Source organism: Blastomyces dermatitidis, assembly GCF_000003525.1.
Source record: "Blastomyces dermatitidis ER-3 genomic scaffold supercont1.9, whole genome shotgun sequence".
NCBI lineage: Eukaryota > Fungi > Ascomycota > Eurotiomycetes > Onygenales > Ajellomycetaceae > Blastomyces > Blastomyces dermatitidis.
The window spans coordinates 2,768,816-2,786,756 of record NW_025544782.1 but is presented as its reverse complement, the minus strand read 5'-3'; the positions used below and the strand labels follow the sequence as shown (position 1 = coordinate 2,786,756).

At 47.0% G+C, this 17,941-nt stretch overlaps 6 protein-coding genes across 6 annotated transcripts; all 6 read left to right on the top strand.

The window, feature by feature from the left end:
- The first annotated feature begins 885 nt into the window (after window positions 1-885).
- On the top strand, window positions 886-3,904 carry BDCG_17635 (uncharacterized protein). The gene is made up of 2 exons (XM_045426728.1): window positions 886-1,003; window positions 1,154-3,904. Exon 2 carries the CDS (start codon window positions 2,008-2,010, stop codon window positions 2,308-2,310), a length of 303 nt encoding a protein of 100 aa, XP_045278939.1. The 5' UTR covers window positions 886-1,003; window positions 1,154-2,007; the 3' UTR covers window positions 2,311-3,904.
- A 3,438-nt stretch (window positions 3,905-7,342) lies between these two features.
- Window positions 7,343-9,856, top strand: BDCG_07781 (uncharacterized protein; the record flags this gene model as incomplete). Its single annotated transcript, XM_045423563.1, has 3 exons — window positions 7,343-7,720; window positions 7,850-7,982; window positions 8,283-9,856. The coding sequence occupies 3 exons, from the start codon at window positions 7,343-7,345 to the stop codon at window positions 8,435-8,437; spliced, it is 666 nt and encodes a 221-aa protein (XP_045278938.1). The 3' UTR covers window positions 8,438-9,856.
- A 1,126-nt stretch (window positions 9,857-10,982) lies between these two features.
- Window positions 10,983-13,059, top strand: BDCG_07780 (uncharacterized protein; the record flags this gene model as incomplete). The annotated part of the gene is made up of 5 exons (XM_045423562.1): window positions 10,983-11,292; window positions 11,366-11,916; window positions 11,987-12,064; window positions 12,127-12,901; window positions 12,995-13,059. 5 exons carry the CDS (start codon window positions 10,983-10,985, stop codon window positions 13,057-13,059), a joined length of 1,779 nt encoding a protein of 592 aa, XP_045278937.1.
- Window positions 13,060-13,447: 388 nt separating this feature from the next.
- On the top strand, window positions 13,448-13,806 carry BDCG_17634 (uncharacterized protein; the record flags this gene model as incomplete). The annotated part of the gene is made up of 2 exons (XM_045426727.1): window positions 13,448-13,468; window positions 13,519-13,806. 2 exons carry the CDS (start codon window positions 13,448-13,450, stop codon window positions 13,732-13,734), a joined length of 237 nt encoding a protein of 78 aa, XP_045282287.1. The 3' UTR covers window positions 13,735-13,806.
- Window positions 13,807-16,029: 2,223 nt separating this feature from the next.
- Window positions 16,030-16,303, top strand: BDCG_17633 (uncharacterized protein; the record flags this gene model as incomplete). The annotated part of the gene is made up of 2 exons (XM_045426726.1): window positions 16,030-16,036; window positions 16,101-16,303. 2 exons carry the CDS (start codon window positions 16,030-16,032, stop codon window positions 16,301-16,303), a joined length of 210 nt encoding a protein of 69 aa, XP_045282286.1.
- A 549-nt stretch (window positions 16,304-16,852) lies between these two features.
- BDCG_17632 (uncharacterized protein) lies at window positions 16,853-17,222 on the top strand (the record flags this gene model as incomplete). The annotated part of the gene is made up of 1 exon (XM_045426725.1): window positions 16,853-17,222. A coding segment is annotated over one exon (349 nt), but the record flags the coding sequence as incomplete, so codon positions are not given.
- Window positions 17,223-17,941: the final 719 nt, after the last annotated feature.

The following is a 17,941-nucleotide window of genomic DNA, read 5'->3' as shown; positions in this document are numbered from 1 at the left end:
GGAGTTTCTTCTGTTACATACGCTAGAATAGAGCTCCAGATTACAAAATTACAAAATTACACAATTCCACAATTACCAAAATACGAAAATACCGATGCATAGATATTAACGGCTGGATTGCCCCACAAAAACAGGGCGTTTGGTCTCCAAAAAGAAAAAAAAGACCAACGGACACCGATGATATTTATCATTACGCGGCCCTGTATCCGCCCCACAACCCAGCCAGCAAGTGGCGGGCCCCAGACTCCCAGCAAAATCCTCCTCACAGAAGAAAAATAAAAAAGAGGGCTAATGAAAAAAGGGCAAAAAACCCGCCGGGTTGATTCCGGTTTGTCCCTTGCCCGCCGTAACTACTCCGTATGTTGTTTCCCCGTTCGTTCGTTCGTTTCGTTCGTCTCGTTCTCCCCCTAAAACAGTAGTCAGTCAGTCAGTCAGTCAGTCAGCCAGAGGGGAAAAGAGGGCGCAATCGCAATGGACGTATGAATGTAGTATTATAAAATAGGATTTGAACAGAGGTACCACGGTATCAATATACGGTATTATAACACCGTCCAAACAGGTATTGCAAACATCGGGCTTCTCTTCCAGCCCAACCCCTGATACCGAATCAATTGGCCGAAATCGCAATTCAATTTTTCATCCGCGGGGGGGGGGGAGATATCCAGGTATCACCGTACAATAGAGCTCATCTCATCCCACGTAACCGTGTCATCTTTCTCTGGTCTCTCCTCCCAGACTGACGGAACGCGGAATCTAGTGGGGCGGCGGGGGGGTTCACTTTCAGCCAGGGCAGGGCAGGGCAGGGCAGGGCCAAAGAGAAGAGTCCAGACGCCCAAAAGCTCAAAGAACTTAAAAAGCCCAAAAGACTCAGAGAGTTAGGGCTGGCTCACATGGGAAAAAGGCGGAAAAAAAAAGAGCCAGAGACATAATTCAAATTCTCCATGGACACAGCATTGACATTTTCATTCTGGATCGTTGTGCCGGTCTGAACCCCGTCAGGCAGGTAGGCAGGTTCCTTTCTCTTTCTTTCTTTCTTTCTTTCGTTTCTTTCTTTGACCGCATCCTCCCCCCCCCCGACCCCGGATTCAAAAACCATAAAACCCTCATAAGTGATAATTAAAAATAACTAACTAAATAAATAAATAAATACAAGGAGGAGGTGTAAGCAAGGTAAAACGCTCACCACCAACCGTGGAAAGCGAAGTCCAACAAGTGATGAAAGAAAGGACTTTCAAACCACATCCAACACACACCCCCCACGCATGTTCCCTGTCACCCCTGACCAACCCCATAACTGCTCAAACCCCAGAAATATCCATAATCTGCGATCAAAGAAACTCTACTCCCCACCACTGCTGAGAACGGTAAGTCACCGCCCGAAACACAATATCATGAGGTATGTATGTACAATACATACATTGACCATGGGTACTAACCCACATGAAATAATAAAACCCGCAACCGTTAAAAGCCTTCTGGTAGCAAAGTGCGCAAATGAGCGGGGAAGAGGGGGAGGGAGGGACATAAGCTGTGTATGTATCTTGTTTTTTAACATGCCTTTGTAGCAATATGCGATCGAGCCCTGTGGACAATTACCCCCGTACACAAAGCGCGATTATACCCGCTACAAGTGTTGGTTATTTATATTATTGTTTGTTTCTGGCTGTGTATGTACCCCGGACATTACTGCCCGATGCTTCCCTGCCGGGGTCACCGTCATCACCAAAAAAGAAAAGAGAAGAAAGAAAAAAGGAAAGAAGCAAGCAGCGCGACTAGCAGCGGTCAAGCAGGGTCAAGCAGACAGACAGGCAGCCGCAAGTCGGTCAGGGCTCAGGAGGGAGTTCTCCGGCGCAGTCAGTATGGCGGTGGACGGACGGCGGGAAGCGGACGCAGCGAACAGCGGTAACTACGGCGCGACTTGACGTGCATAACAAAAAAGCCATCAACTGCTTTTGATTCAGGGCTCGATCCAGGCCTGTATCCGTCACTTGATATTTTCCCCATTGCATGCGAAGTTGCGAACCCGGGAGAAGGCGGCCGGGGAGTGGAGAGCTACATAGTACAGCTTTAAAAAATGGGTTGCATGTCCACACTTTTACTGGCCATATGCAACGTACTCTCCACAGTTTACGACAAGGGGTGGCAAGGTTGATTCCCCCTGCTTTGCACCTTGCATCTGGACCCCGTCCATCCAACGCCGAAACAAGTAACTTGGACGACAGCAGCCGACACAGCAGGGCCAGGCACCGCGTCTATCTTGCCCGAAAGCGCTTGCTTCCCCGCAAAAAGACAAAAGAGACAAGGATTTAAAACATGATGAATCATCTATTTTGCTTGACGTCTCATAGGCCAGCCAGCCATCAATCAATCAATCAATTGCTCCCAACAAGTGCTCAAGCAGGCATTCATCGTATAATATCATCATCGATCTCAGAGTCACACGGAGTACTACTCCGTACAGAAGCAGAAATTACCCTCGACAATGAAACATACACCACATGACTTATCTACGCTTCTTCTTTCATCAACCACCCTCTTGCGCCAGCCAGCGTGAAACCGTAACATTTTTATAGTCTGTTTCATCATCAACGCCCACTGGCTGCCCTTCCTTCCTTGCCACTAATAAAGTACAGAGTACATATACATAAATACACATAACCCATTTCTTCTGGCAGCTATTGTTGTTTTACCAGAGATCGCGCGCGCGAATCAGCGACGCCCCCGCCTCACTTCATCTTGACCCCCACGCCCTTTGCCCCTCTTCTTCACCACCCTCAAATGCGACTACTCGTTAACTAATTGCCAACACTTTGGCGTTTGGCGTTTGCACACATAAAGTTACAGAGGTAACTAGTTAGCACTCTGGAAGAGGATCTTTTGAGTGGAGTAGAAAGACAGGGGTTGTACTCTTCCTGCCTGCCAGCCAGCCAGCCAGGGGGTATCTATCTTTCTCTCGTGCGGGGAAATATAATATTTCCCCGAGACATGAAGCACTGGGGTATAATAATAATATGATGCTTATGGCCCAGTTCCTCTATCCAAGAGGGTTTTATGTCGATACAGGTGCACTTCTTCAGCCCTGAATAACAAACTCACTGCTAATTTCTAAATGATGGGGATGGAAGGTTTCACTCCTTCATCGCCGAGTGCAGGGATGCGCAGCGTGGTATTCTCCGCAGCGCCCCCAGCTGGTTTAAATAAGTTTAGCCTTCGAACTTGGAAGATATAATCCGCATAATAATATATAATCCATCCCCGAGTCCAACCCCCCCTCGCTAACAACGTCTCAGGCACGTCACATGCATGGCAAGGTCAGATCGCCCGTTTACCCTCAGCTACCCGCTTGAGTAATTGTGAAGGGGGGAGTGCATCTCATCTCTCTGCGAAGGTTGAAAGCAGAGATCTTGCATCGGACTGAGATTATTATTACTCCTCAGACGTTTTCAAAGTACGCACAGTTAAAAAAAGCATTGGGGCCCTCTTTCTAAATCATTATTTCATTCCAATTATTAATACACGAGAAAACACAGCATTGCGGCCGGTTTCGCACATATATCACAACCACCTAAGCCACAGATCTAGTTTAACTCATGCTGTGAGTAGAAAAAGAATATGAAAGAAGAAAAAAAAACAATCCCCTATTCCCGCTCCGCCGCGTTTTCCTCCCCTTATCTCCGTGTCTTATCCATCGCGACCACGGGTGTATGTATTCCTCCCCCGCATAGTCGCATCCGCGAGAGGGAGTAATGATGGGGTGGATGGGTGGATGGGTGGTCGGGCTGCCAATTGGAAAAATCATGATTACCTCTGCGAAGTATTATTATTATTTATCTCGTATCTTCGATCGTTTAAGCGATTTATTATCCATTTTATTAGATCATCATTTTATTTATTTCACGGAAATATTTCTCACACTACATGGACAGACATGGATTATCGATTCCAATATGCCTGGACGTTGTTTGGATGGAAAAAAAAAAAAAAAAAAAAAAAAAAAAAAAACGCGGGGGAATGAAACAAACCGGGAGGCCTAGGCCTGGTCACCACTAGTTCAGGCGTGGCGGCTTGGCTGGCTTGCGTGGAAAGAATTAACAGTTTCTCTTGAGCTCCCGATTGGAGAGTAATAATAACGTTGATATTCCAATCACTTGTTGTAGCGTATAGCTCCAGGAACACTTTGAGCGCTGTACGCTGTAGAGTTGATCATTCAAAAAACGTCTGTCTGTCTGGGCCTGCAGACAAAGATCCATCCCCTGCAACGCCCAACTCCCTCGATCAAACCATGTTTGCAGACTAGATTTCGGCTCTTATTATTATGCCCGAACGGCGACACGAGCAAGGGGGAAAAAAAGGATAAGTTATTTCGAGATGGTTGGGGCGAGGGAGGGAGGGAGGGGAACGATAGGTTGAACGTTTGACCGTTTGTTTTTTTATTTCTTTTAATTTTTTAAAATGTGATGATTGGTTGGTTGGTTGGCTGTGGCTTTTTTTGGGGAATAGAATCCTTGCATTCCTTGAAACGGTTTTCTTTTTCTTTTTGTTTCTTTTCTTACCTTTATTATATTATTAATGTGAAGGGTTGGGTGGAGGAAGTTTAGCGGTCGTAACAAGATCTGCGGGTTGCATTCTCAATGAACGATCAGCAGCTGGAGTGAAATTGCGAGATGTGAAGAGTTGAAGCTCATTCAATTGTTTCTTTTCTTTTCTTTTTTTCTTTTTTTTTTTTTTTTTTGCTAGCAAGCGGTCTCGATGGATGCTTTCGAACGGGGTTTGTGGTTGTGGGTTGTTAACAGGGTTGTGGGTTTCGAGTGGTGGTGATCGTTTCATACCAAACGTTCAAATGGCGCCAAGCAGAAAAAATCACACTCCAAGACAGCGATGGTCGACGTCGATGTGACGGCGGGAACAAAAAAAACGACAAGGCCTCCAGCAGAGCTCTCAGCCACAACTACAACTAACTTCTAACTACGGAGTAGCTTCTACAAATCAGCATCACACCATCCCCCGTCACAACGTGGAGACGCCAGGTTTCATGTTCGGAGAGTTTTCTCTATTCTATGGCTGTGGCTGGAGCTTCTTGTGACAAAAGAAAGTATAAAATTAAGCGTGGTGGCCGCTTATGTCTAGGCTCTCAGGCGCCACAAGTCAGCGGTTGTTGATGTCGCTTCTGGCAAGTTGTGATAGCTACCATAGTATCGTATCTCAATTCCCCATGTACTCATTGGCCAGCACATCACATTCACAGCTGGAATAAATAAAATAAAATAAATAAAGATAAAGATACTTTTTTTAGCGCCTCACCGTCACCCTCACATCAGTAAGTCAGTAGTGGAACTGTGGAAGTGGACATACATACCCAAGATGAACTCCTGACCTCTGCGTTGGCCGCTGTATCGTATCTCCCTATCGCCGTCCTCCATCGTCCCATCATCCCAGGTCACGCGTTTCTCACTTTTTTACTCTTCGGGAATCTAGAGGTAGAGATCGAAGCATAAGCCGCCCGCCCCCCCACTGGGGCGAACCCATGTACAGTACAGCGTAGTCAAGTTACTACGGTGCATTGGAAAAGACGAGAAGGAAGAAGGAAACAAAAGAAAATAAAACAGAAGAAAATAAAATAAAATAAAAAAGCAACTCACCCCCGGTCTTTGATCCGATCCATGCCAAGTACAATACATAATAATTAAATCTTAATCAGCGCGTGGGCGCCGCCACCATTCACAATATTAAATAATGGCCCACAAGTGTTGTCTTCTACCCCCTTTCCAGAACAATTTGACCAACGGTAACCCAGGGTAACCTCTTGCCTTAGGCTAGGTGGGTTAGGCATGGCATGGCCTCGGCGGCGCGGGCTGACGGCGGAACTCATCCCCACGCTGAGACGCTGACACGCTGAGACGCTGCTGACACACTGACAAGCTGACAAGTTGTGGACAAACTGGCTCGAGCCGGGGGCTTGTTTTAAGTTGTTTTAGCGAGGTTAGGTATGGTATAGCTAATTAATAGCCGAGCAAGGATTGGAGAACTCCCGGGTTGGGGAAATAGGAGGATCAGAAAGGTCAAAAGAGATCTCGCCGAACGATGCGTGGGGTCCATGGATGCGATGCGATGCATGCGCAGAGCGTAACCCTCCTCCCTTCGAGTTGGTGTTTTTTTTTCTTTTTTTCCCCATCTGCCGTTTGTCTCCCGTTATTCTTCTCCTTTGCCATGTGGGAATCACCCCTCATCCATGCAAACACCATATCCTGGTGACTGATGCTGGGGATAAGCGCGGCAATTTCCTCGTCAGCTGGTATATAACAAACAAGGTTCTTTTCTTTCCCTTTTATTAAAGACAGGGAGGGGTCTCAATAAGTCTCTGGGTATTGGTGGACAGCCGAACACATTTGTTTTGACATTTGTTGACATCTCAAGAGCAAACTGTTTTGAGGAAACGCGGAAAACCACTCCAACTCCCAACTCCCAACTCCCTCTCTCTCCCTCTCTCTCTCCCTCTGATGAACCCCCGAATGAAGCTCAGAGTGCATCGCATGACACTTCCAACACTTATCTAGCATCCCGCCCCCCCCCCCCCCCCCGTCAAATCGCCAACATGAGCTCCTGGGGTTGCGCTCGGCGGGTGGGTGCGGTGCGTGATGATCACATTCATTGTTACGGAGTATTTTCTACCAGGAACCAACACGAATCGAATCCTACCTTCCAGCTTCGGCTACATCCCAGCCCGCCGCCTCGAGTAATAAAAAAAAAAGTTCATTTCTTTTTCGTATTGGTTATTAACTTATTATTAACTTACTTATTTATCTCGGAGGGATGGGATGGGATGGAGGAAATGGAATCCTTGCCTTTACCCTCCTCAGTTAAATCAAATAAGCAGCTTGTGGTGTGATCGCTGATCGCTCCCATCCACGCACTCATCGCTTCGAGATGTTTGATGGGTTGGTTACGATGGTGATCCGGGGAGTGAGATGGGAAGCGAAGGGAGAGGGTATATTTCCTTGTTTCCGTAAGAGTAGTACTCTTCGGAGGGGGTATTTTTTTCTTTTGCCCATGGAGAACTAGCTAGCTCTACTGGTAAATATCCCCCCCCCCCCGGGTGAAATACAGTATTCGTATTTCTCCAGCGAGTTGTTTGAAACTACTCCGTACGTATGTTATTATTATTATTATTATTATTATTATTATTAAGTACCGTTAAAATCCCGTCACCTTCGGGTGAAGCACGGCGGAGTCTAGTAGTAAGTAGTTGATAAGAAAATGAGGCTGGGCTGAGGAAGAAAACATCCGGAGACTCGAGAGCGAATTCGTTCGGCAACAACGGCTAACTACACATCGCCGCGAAACCATGTTTGAGAGGTTGTTGCCAGTTGGTGGAAGAGGGAGGGAGGGAGGGAGGGAGAACTGGATGTATCGCCGTCAGACAGTAGTAGTGAGTGGAGGCCAGCGAGAGAAGTTCACCCGATCTCCTCCACTTTTCTTCCGTTGCTGGGTTGGATCCCCTTTTTCGCCGTCAACCTTCGGGCTATTTACTCCTATCGGCATGCATCATGATACATGTTGTGTTGCCTCGGGCAAAGAGCGGGTCTTGAAGCTTTGCAGCCTTTCCCAAGGTTCTGGCAGCTTTTTTCCCTCTCCTCTCGCGATTGTGGACCCGCGCGGCTATCTCCGCCAGTCGAGCCAAATACCTGGTAACGTGCGCTGGCGTACTGTACCTAGTTACTGCGTAAGTTAGCGCGCTGCGTCCCGATCGGAGAGCATCGGAACCGGGGGGTGTCACACGTGATAGCAGTCGGGATAACACGGAGTGTGGGCCTCGGCTTCTTTGGGTTTTGAACTCCTGGGACAGAAATAGTCACCTGACCGTCGCGAGCTGCGCGGTGACACCAAGCCACTTCGCGTCTTCCCTGCACTTGCTGGGGGGCAACTTTACTGTGTACGCCCAGCCCCATGCCCCATGCCTGCCCCCCATGTCCCGAGTCGCGACGGTAGGTAGGGTAGGTAGGTAGGGTAGGGGGAAGTGTGTGATATCAACACATAAGGAAAGTCAACCTTGTCCAACTTCCAAGGAGCATTTTTTTTTTTAATTGGAATTTGCAGCGGATTTCAGCTAGGGGTGATTGGTGGTCAGTTCATTGTTATTATTTTATGACACAGCGTTGTTGGAAATGTGATACTCAGCCAGCAGGTTCTGCCGTCTGCTAATAAAATTACAGGCGATAGCCTCAAAATACATTATTATTATTATATAAACTGCTTCAAAATGCTTCTCTCTTACTAATTTTCAGGCTATTTTTCCGAACAAACCGTTTACCATATGATGATGGAACAGCTCCGCTACGCCAGGCTCTTTTTACACTCCAGCATGGGACTTCAAAACAGGAATGAATATCAACTCAATCCGTACGGAGTAGCCCTCAGGTGGCTTTGTATGAGGTTTTAGGAGATTTCACATTACTACTCACCCCCGGGACTGCGAGGGCTAGGGCTGAAATCTCTTGATTTGTTTTTTCTTTTCTTTTTTTTATCAGAAGTCCTGACTACTTCCCCGGACTTTAACTATTAATTATTTTCTTTGTTTGCACCAGATAAAAAAAGAAAGACTTTCACCTTTCCCCAGGGAAGGCAAGAAAAGAAAAGAAAAGAAAAGAAAAGAAAAATTTACGGGGATGGAGAGAAACGTTGTTCCTACTGGCCAGCTCAAGCCAGAAAGCTAGAAATACATCTATCACATTTTCCGGTCGAATTGAACCAGAGGTTCTCTTTTAAAGAAGTTCCAGTTACGGATAGACTACTTTTTTCCCCGTCTCCCTCCTCCGCGCCACTTGATATACGGAGTGTTCAGATCTCAGATCTTCATAGTTGGGTGGCACTTGGACGTTGCGCGGCGGCGCCGGATACATGAACAGCGAACTTATGGAAAGTGGTCCTGTCGAATCGCGAACCTGGAGCTGAGGACGTCGAGCAGACAAAGCGCAAACGGTCAATGCCGGTCTGATGAATTGTAAATCATTTCTTGAAGAAGAAGAAGAAGAAGAAGAAGAAGAAGATATGCATCAAGCAATGGAAAAGGGGGAAAGGAGAGCGCTACGGCCGTATGTACGGGTTACCCTGCCAGAGGCTGCTGCAGGTGCAGCTGGCGTGCGTGCAGAGAAAAAACGCCCAGGCACAATGAGGATTTTGCGGTTCTCAATATACTCACCATCTCTTTTTTCTTTTCCGCCTACAGTTCAATATACCAAACCGTCGGGTTTTAATCGTCAACGCCCGTCCCCCGTCCCCGACCTCCCCGTCAAGAAATAATAATAAAAGTGTACCCACCGTATTCCAAACATGAACACTCCATACTGTATGTATCTCTTGTAGATACAATACATACATACATACATAACAGACTTGCTCCATACAGAGCGAATCAAACCCCATACTTCATTTTTGACATCTGTACTCCGTATCGTAGACTCTCTCACTCTCTCTCCCCCCTCGGTCTTGCTTTCTTTGTTATGGAGCGCGCATCATTCCTGCGAATACACGGGGGGAATATGTCTTTTACAGATCGTGTAACAACAACATACGACACATATGCAGCACGAACGTCCACCCCATACCATACCATACCCATACCCCGTTAACCCCATACATCTCATAAAAAGCGTGTCATACAGAGTTACAGTTACTTAGGATCAAAGCCTTGACTCAGTGATACAAGCCTCGGCCGGCGAAAGAGGGCAAATAGGGGGTGCTTTACAATTAATAGCAAAGAGAAATCTAGCTTCCATGTGTCATAGCAAAAATATTGAACTATTTGGTAGTTAGTAGTAGTAGTAACTAGTTAACCAGTTTTATTTGTTGGGGGGAAAAAAAAGAAGAAACGTACTACCTACCCTCCCTGCTTCACAGAAGAATTAGATATATCTGATATAATCTATCTATACACAAACCCCCCGGCATTTTTCTTATTCCTTCCTTTTTTCTTTGTTTTTCTGCAGTGAGTCAGTTCGGTTTCGTTCCCTATTCGCGCGCCGGTTTTTAAAGTACTCTTTACATGTATGTTCGAGGGATCTTGAGATCTCCTGAGTGTCTGGAGGGTTGTGTTGTATTCGTTGGCGAAGAAGATCACCGAGGGGGGTAGACAGGGGAACGCTTTTCAGGGTGAAGGTTAGTTAGTAGAAGGGAAGCATGAAAATGTAATGTATGTAGTTATGCTCTTCGCTTCGTTTCGTTGCTGTTGTAATAATATCTGTTATCCGTAACCTTACTTAAAGTGAACAGCATGCCTACACCTATTTTGGGCAGATCTTTGAGGGAGTTCTAGAGAAGACAATTTACTTGTTTTAACTTGCTTCAATAAATAATAATAATAATTCATATGACACCGGTTGTGGGGCATGTGGAGGAAGTGGCAATATTATATATAGGAACCACTGGGAAATGCGCTGGATTCCAAATCCCCCGAGGCCGAAGGATAGGTAGGATGCTGCTGGCTGGCTGGTTGAAGGAAGGCTTTGCTGTTTTAAGCATTCTTTCTTTCAGAAATGCTCATCAAAGTAAGTATCAATGGGATATTTTGATATTATGAGCAGCTCAACGAATTATTATATATCAGATGGAATCGTCACAGACTAAAAATTGAAAAAAAACTGTTGTGGTTTTTCCCCATTAAGTTCCAAGGGCTGACCTGACTGAACAATTCGCCAAAAGACCGGAAACCGACGCACCGCACTGAACGGAACTATTTCCACTGCGCCATCCATTTGCTCAAGATAGATGATAGATGCGTAATGTCTTCATCTGTCCCATGTCCTGGCCGAACTATTTACCTTGGGACGTAGTACCGGCTAGCTAAGTATACCATACCATACCTGGACACCGCAACTTTTGCGTTGACATGTCAATATTTGTTGTTCTTCATGGGCTGCTCTGACCCCTTGGGTTCAGAACATTGATGAATATGAAAATCAACACCCTGGACAAATCCATTTGCCATTATGAAGGTCAAAAATATCATTAAGAGAAACGATTTGGAGACGGAGAGAAGGGAGCCCTTGTCTTGGATTGCTAACCCGGTGGCCACCGGGCCTGAAACCCAGCAGAATGACCATCTCATCTTGGAACCCAGTTCTCAGGGGAGTTCCCGACTGGTGAACTTGGATAGTAGTACACAGAAGATGTGCTCGGAAAACAAGCTCCCGCTCTTCAGGAAGCGTAAAGCTGCGCCCATTGAATTGTTCTATGACTTGTTCTTCGTCGCCAATCTGTCAAGCTTCACATCGACACATGAAATAAATACCACGGCCAGTTAGTATCCCCAAGGAGTCTTATATATATATATCTATATATCGGAGACAGATTCTAATACGGGTTTCAATAGACCTAACGGCGTATGCCGGGTACATTTCATTGCTTTGGTTCGTATGGCTCCAGACTACCTTCTTCGATCTCCGATTCCATACCGATTCCGCTCTGTCACGGGTATTCAGAGCCGCACATCTAGGGATCATGGCCGGCTTCGCTGTCTTGGGACCTAACTTCGACCCATCAAATCCCTCGTCAAAGCCGAATGAGTTTCGGAACATGAGCTTCGTTCTAATGACTTCTCGAATCATCCTGGCTCTCCAGTATGCCTCCATCGTATGGTATATAAAGGGGTACAAGAGGACGGTTTTTCCAACTTTGCTGGTCATTGCCACGGTTTTTACTACCGCAATGGCGTATCTGGGTCTCGCGTTCACGTTCACCAGGACCAGCGGCCATTTGGCTTTCCTTGCATGGTATGTTATTGGGGCGGTGGAGGCGGTGTTCATGATATCTATCTCCAGCTTTTGGAGGGTGCTTAGTTTCAAGGAGACAGCTATCATCGAGAGATTTAATGGGATGACATTGATTGTTCTAGGAGAAGGAGTAGTCGGGATGACCAAAGCCGTAAGTTTCATAACTAACGTGCTGATTGTTATAACAAAAGGGTTTGCTAAGCTGATCCAACCATATACAGGCCACCAGTGTAGCCCAAGGAGCAACAAACATCCCCAAATCTTCCATTGGTCTTATCATAAGCTACATCCTTGTCATTGTAAGCCTTCTACTGCCTGGACGGTATTTTTCAACATGCTTCCTAACAAATACACGGCGTAGTATTTCATCTATATAATATACTTTGACCAGATTTCAGAGGAACGGTTCGGCAGCATACGTCAGCAGATATGGGCCATTTTACACTTCCCGTTACACATGGCAATCCTTCTCACCATTGAAGGCAGTCGTGGATGGATCATGTGGAATGTCGCCAACCGTATCGTGGAGCATGCTACCTTGAAAGCCAGCATGTTCTTTGACGGGCTTTCGGCATCGCAAAACTCAACCGCAGCACAGGGGTTGGTCAATGACCTGGAGCTAATCGTCACCGCTGTCTCCGATCGGCTCCGGTCCCCCCAACCAGTACCGGACTTTAAACCGATATACAACCGGCTCCTCGCCCTCTCCGACAACGACAACAATTGGGGCGCCGAAACCTCCGCGCTTTTCGAAGAGTTTTTCAACAAGCTTTACCTCTGGGTTATGCGCACATTTGGCATTGTGCTGCCGCAGCTAGACGGCTCCGGAAAGCAGATCCTTGAGCAGCAGAACAAGGAAGTTTCCAGCAAGTTCTATGTGTTGTTTGCCTACTTCTTCATAGCCGCTGGGCTGACGCTTGTGTTCCTTGCGTCGCTGCATTGGTTCGGCAAAATGCATAAAACGCGTGGCGAGATGCTGTCCATCGTTCTTACTACGCTGATTGGGGCCGGTCTGGCGTTTATCTCACTGTTTGTTACGGTTGCAAAAAAAGCAGCTGCCATCGCAGAGACGCCCTTTTCGAGTTTCCTGACGAGCGGGTGGATTGTGCCAACTGTGGTTCTCACTTATGGGCTCGGTAAGTTTTGCAACGTTGTCCGGGGAGGCTCGAACCCTTCTATATAAAGTTAGTTGAGATTTGGTTTCTGCTAATTTTCATACCTTATCGCAGTCGTTGTGATTGATAACTTGATTGTTTGGGCATCACACAGGCGCTGGATTAGGTGGGCACACTAGGGGGGTAGTAAGTATACTGGTGCAGAGGCGTCATATATCTCGTTTCAATACATTTTGCTCGTAGCCACTGCTACCACTGCAGCGTTCTGAAACCTTGATGAACCCTATGATTCAACCGACCATTTCGACATCCATACAACAGATAATTTAGATAATCTATGATCAATACCCCAAAATGCGGTATTTGAAATCGTCGTGTCAGTAACTAAAGGATCGGTATTGTTTTTGTAGTGTTGTTACGTCGACTTCCGTGGTTCAGGTTCAGACTCTACATATCATATCTCCTTGATCAGCTGAAAAATAAGGTATCCAGAAGGGGATATCTCAGTTCTCATTGGTGACTTTATGGCTTCCTACGAGCCCAGGCCCAGGCAGACACTGCACCACCATGCAATGTCAAAATGATACGGTTAGCTAAGCTCCCTTCCCTCCAGAACTGTGATAACTATCCTTCTCCAGGGCAACATCTCTTACCATTCGCCCGCTCTCCAGCGAAAACAGCCACCCCTGAATCCTGTGATGCATACAAATGGCGAGGCAAATGTCACCTGTCAACGCGAGAAGCAGTCGACATTGCAATTCCCCAATAATGAGGTAAAAGCGAAATTCGTCATCCGGTTTCCTTTCCTGGAGCTCGTTCCGGTGAGTCCGATGAGCGAATATCCTGATCATTGATTGATTGTTCCATGCTAGCTGACTCCATTATTATTATTGGCATGGGCAGTTCACGCGTACACTTGGGCCAGATCTCGATCTTTGTGAAGTCGACTAGACAACTCCCCCATGCCATGTCGTGATGATCGCTCTGTGGCTTGGTGGCGTGGCGCCGCCCCGGTTCTGAGAGAAGCATTTTCCATCAACTCGCTCTAAAGCTACAGTCCGGGCGCCAGTAGCTATGTCAACAGGAAATGATTTTGAATATTTGGAGCCTTCTATATGTGGTGGCTAGGGATGTATTTATCGGACGTTCGTTCCTCGTTGGTATGTCAATTTACAGAGTACTGTGCTTGGTACTGATAACCGGCTGGGCTGTCTGGTATCCTCTATCTGTTCCTGTGCTGAAATTACCGGGGGGTATTTTATACCTGCCGAAGGAGGTGATGATATTTCGAACAGCTAATATTCGTTAATTATGAATGAGGTTTGATTGAAATTGGTTCGTTCTTCTCGTTGTTTTGATGCAGGGTTCCCGTTCATTGTCCAAGACCAACAACTGTATAACATATATATATCTATAGATTTGGAACATCTCGACCTCAAGGATTTCTACAACTCTAACATACCCCTCCCAACTATTTCCGAGTGAAGCTTACTACAACATCTAGAGATCAAGAAGACGAGAGCAAAGCTCGAATCTTGGATTTGAAAATGGAAAAATTGGATTTCTTATTCTTACTCGAGCATATGTCTGGAAGATGACTTTCCAGGAATTACAGATCAGCTCTGAGCACTGTTAGAATTATCAACAAACATCTGTCCCATTTCTGTACACCAGGATGCCTACCGTGCATTGCTAGAGAGAGGCATCCTTCACCAAATTTGTTGCATTTTTTTGTCTTTACCCGTTGGTTGGCCCTGAGAACTGCAACGAAAGGGCAAGGCGTTGAGGATGGCTATATTCTATCGGAGCTATATCTGCCATTGGCACACAAATGTTCTACAGTGGTTGGACAGATTGAAAAGAGATCCGTCACCCATCACGATGCCATCATTGTACTTCCTTGATGAGAAGCAGGTAAAGAGGCATGGTGTGTGTTCATCTAGATGATGCATGACGCAGTTGCGCATTCCACCAGGCGCAAGCACGTGCAAGCAACTGATCTCCCAAGACAGGATCGGCTAGATAAGGGGGTTGATGAAGCACGAAAGAATAGCTCTGAGTATTTCCACGCTCGGAAATTCCACGATGGAGAAGACGGCATGCTGAGGACTCAAGTGAGGAGAAAGAGAGCAGAAAGCACACCCAAGCATCGGTCGAAATACACATGAAAAAACCTGTTTCCCCTGACTCCGGCTGTTTGTCCCCTTCTGCAGCGAGATTGGTCCAACGGGCGAAGATAGCATCAGACGACGTCAGTCTTCGAAGAAAGGAAAACGTCCAAAGGTCCCCCTTGAGCCTACGCTCTGGTTCAGCGGATCGGGGAACAGGGGTACGCTGCCTGAACCTGGTTATTGGGACGCGCTAGGGCAAGGGACGACGGGAAGTCCCTCCGTCTGCAAGGCTATTATTTATTATTGATGCTGATCGAGGGTGGGTGCGCGCTCGCTCGCTCTCTGCCATTATTATTATTCCGAGGTTATCGAGGAGAAGAGTCATGAGGACGGGAGTGGAGTCGAGAGGGGGAGCTGCTAGTTTCGTCGGGGATCTCTGAACAATGGCGGAGACAGAACGAGCCGTGTATGGGGCTGTTTTCCTACTAACGGACTTTGGACATACTCGCGGGCCTCTTTGGATAACTACGGCATAGTACACTTCGAGTTCCTGTCTCGAGGTCTGTATCGCTGTATCGGTGAAATGTTACGAAGAGCGGAAATTGCTAACAACATTGCAATTACATGGGAGGAAGCCCCGTCCATCCCATGTTCCTGTGTTTGGCCTCTGGCGGCCAATTCCTACTGCCAATGCAACATGGATGCAGCGAACAGTCAACATTTGGAGACCCTGCTTGGATCAGGTCGCCGTAGCCTTGGGGGACTGATGAATGCTCGAAGGCCGCCCAGACGACCACACAACCGGTTCTAAAATTCATTACCCCCAGATATGAATGTTGGGGGGACAATATTCGAGATGATACACCATACATAGCATACAAAGCATAACAAACATACAGTACGGATGTAAAACACATGAGCTGTAAAATGAAAAATGAAAAATTCAGAGTTAGAGGTACGGTACGGTACTCTCTGTACAGAAGGCAAAATCAGCAGCTTACACAAAGCAGGGGGCGAGCAAATAACGGTGATGTTGCGATGTCTCGTAAGTTTTGCGTGAGGAGCTGGGCTTGGACCGATGCAACCTCCCCCCTTTTCCACCCCCGCAGCTGCTGGGAGGAACCCACCCGCTAACTCTGAAGCGGAAAAGAAGCAGCACTTCCTGGTGGGACTAGCGCACGCGGAAGCCGGGAAGGCAGCTCTCAAAGCAATGGCGCGTTCCAAGTCCAGGGCAATGGGCAGCGATCACGTCGTCCTTGGATTATTTGGCCCCGCAGGCCACAGGCCGCAGCTGAGGAGGATGAGGATGTGAGACTTGCTTTGTGACAGGCATATTATTCTTGATACTTCGAAGCGATATTGGGGATTGTCTGCTTGAACGCTTGACATGGGCATGGTGCCACATGGCAGATATCTCTGAAGTCATTCGCTAGCTTTCATGAAGAACAATTACTAGGAAGGGATCCCTGCGCTGATGGTTGATGGGAAAGCGAGTTTTGCGGCCCGCCAAAGCGGATGTCTATCATATCAAACCCGCCTCGTTCAAATAATATTAATTCATTCCGTTCAGGCAAGTATGGAAACGAACCGATTGAATTGGAGGCATTCCCCGCCAGCAGGTCGTCGATGGTGCTGCGATCGCCATACCCGATTGCAAAGCCTCGAGATACTCTCGCCTCCCGTACCGTACACCGTATATATCGCAGGAGTGCACCGGAAATTGTCACCGCATTAGAACGTCCAGTCAATAAACTACGTTAACGATAAAAGCTAGTTAGCTTTGGCATTATCCAAAGTCGCCTCATCGCTAGTCGATAGCAGCTCCAGGCCTTTTCCGCTCACTAGTCGGTACCGACAACCTGGTGTTACGCATTTTCCCATCAATTCCGCCTTCCCCGCTGCCCCTAGAGGCTACCACTTGTGGCCAGTCAAGCCACACTATCGGAACCCGTGCTGGATTCCGTCCTTCGAAGCTGGATAGGCCGCTCCGGGGAAGTTTGGATAGTAACTTTAACTTTACAAATGGTACCTCTTACCATGACCTGTGTTCCAATCAGAATGAGAGCCACTCTCGTTTGACAGCCAGGTTAATCCCCCTGCAGAATTCAAAAAAATCGCCCAGGTACCTGGGCAGGAAGCAAGGACCAATCATGAATGGTATATTGCTGCTGCTTTTCATTTTGAATTTGACGAATATCAGCAATAAATAATAGAGCCCAGTGCGTGCCAAAAGTATGGAAGTTGGAAATCGCCTCCCAAGCGATTTTCAGCATCTGGTGGACCATTAAGCCCGATTGATTTGGCGTTAGCTGGACTGTACCAGCAGCGTTAACAATTCTAATGGAGAGCACGCCAAAACGAACCAGTCAGTCATGATCGCAGGCAATTAGGAATAATAATGAGTAGATAGGCGGAGTCAGGCTCGTCAAGATAACATAATGTTCCGCCCCGGAGCTGCAGGGCCCAGATGCATCTCGAACATTCCAACCCAACAAACTCCGCGGCGATTTTAATAATGGAGTCCTCGACTCTTGATTGACCTTTCGTGACGGACCGCTCCGGCGACCGAGCGGACTCCGATCTCACAGCTACTGGCTGCAGATTTCTACTTTTCTCCATGGGAACCATATAGAATAACGCTAATCCCGTTCCTCGATGATGGCAATCAAACCTCACTCATTATTTTTTACTGTGGGCAACACTTAGGAAGTAAGACTACAAGACAAGTTCTTTAGGCCAAGGAAGGTGGAAAGTGCCGGCTGAATGACGGGGTCCGCCTACAGACATTCTGGTATCAGGCCCGTGTTATGAACTGTATGTCATGTAGGTGGCTACAATCGTTCTCGATCTGTATGCGATGGTAACGGTATGATGTAAAAGAGAAGGCACGGTAATATCCTGATGAATATACATTACAGAGCTTGCTGGTTCTGTTGGGAATTCATGTGCA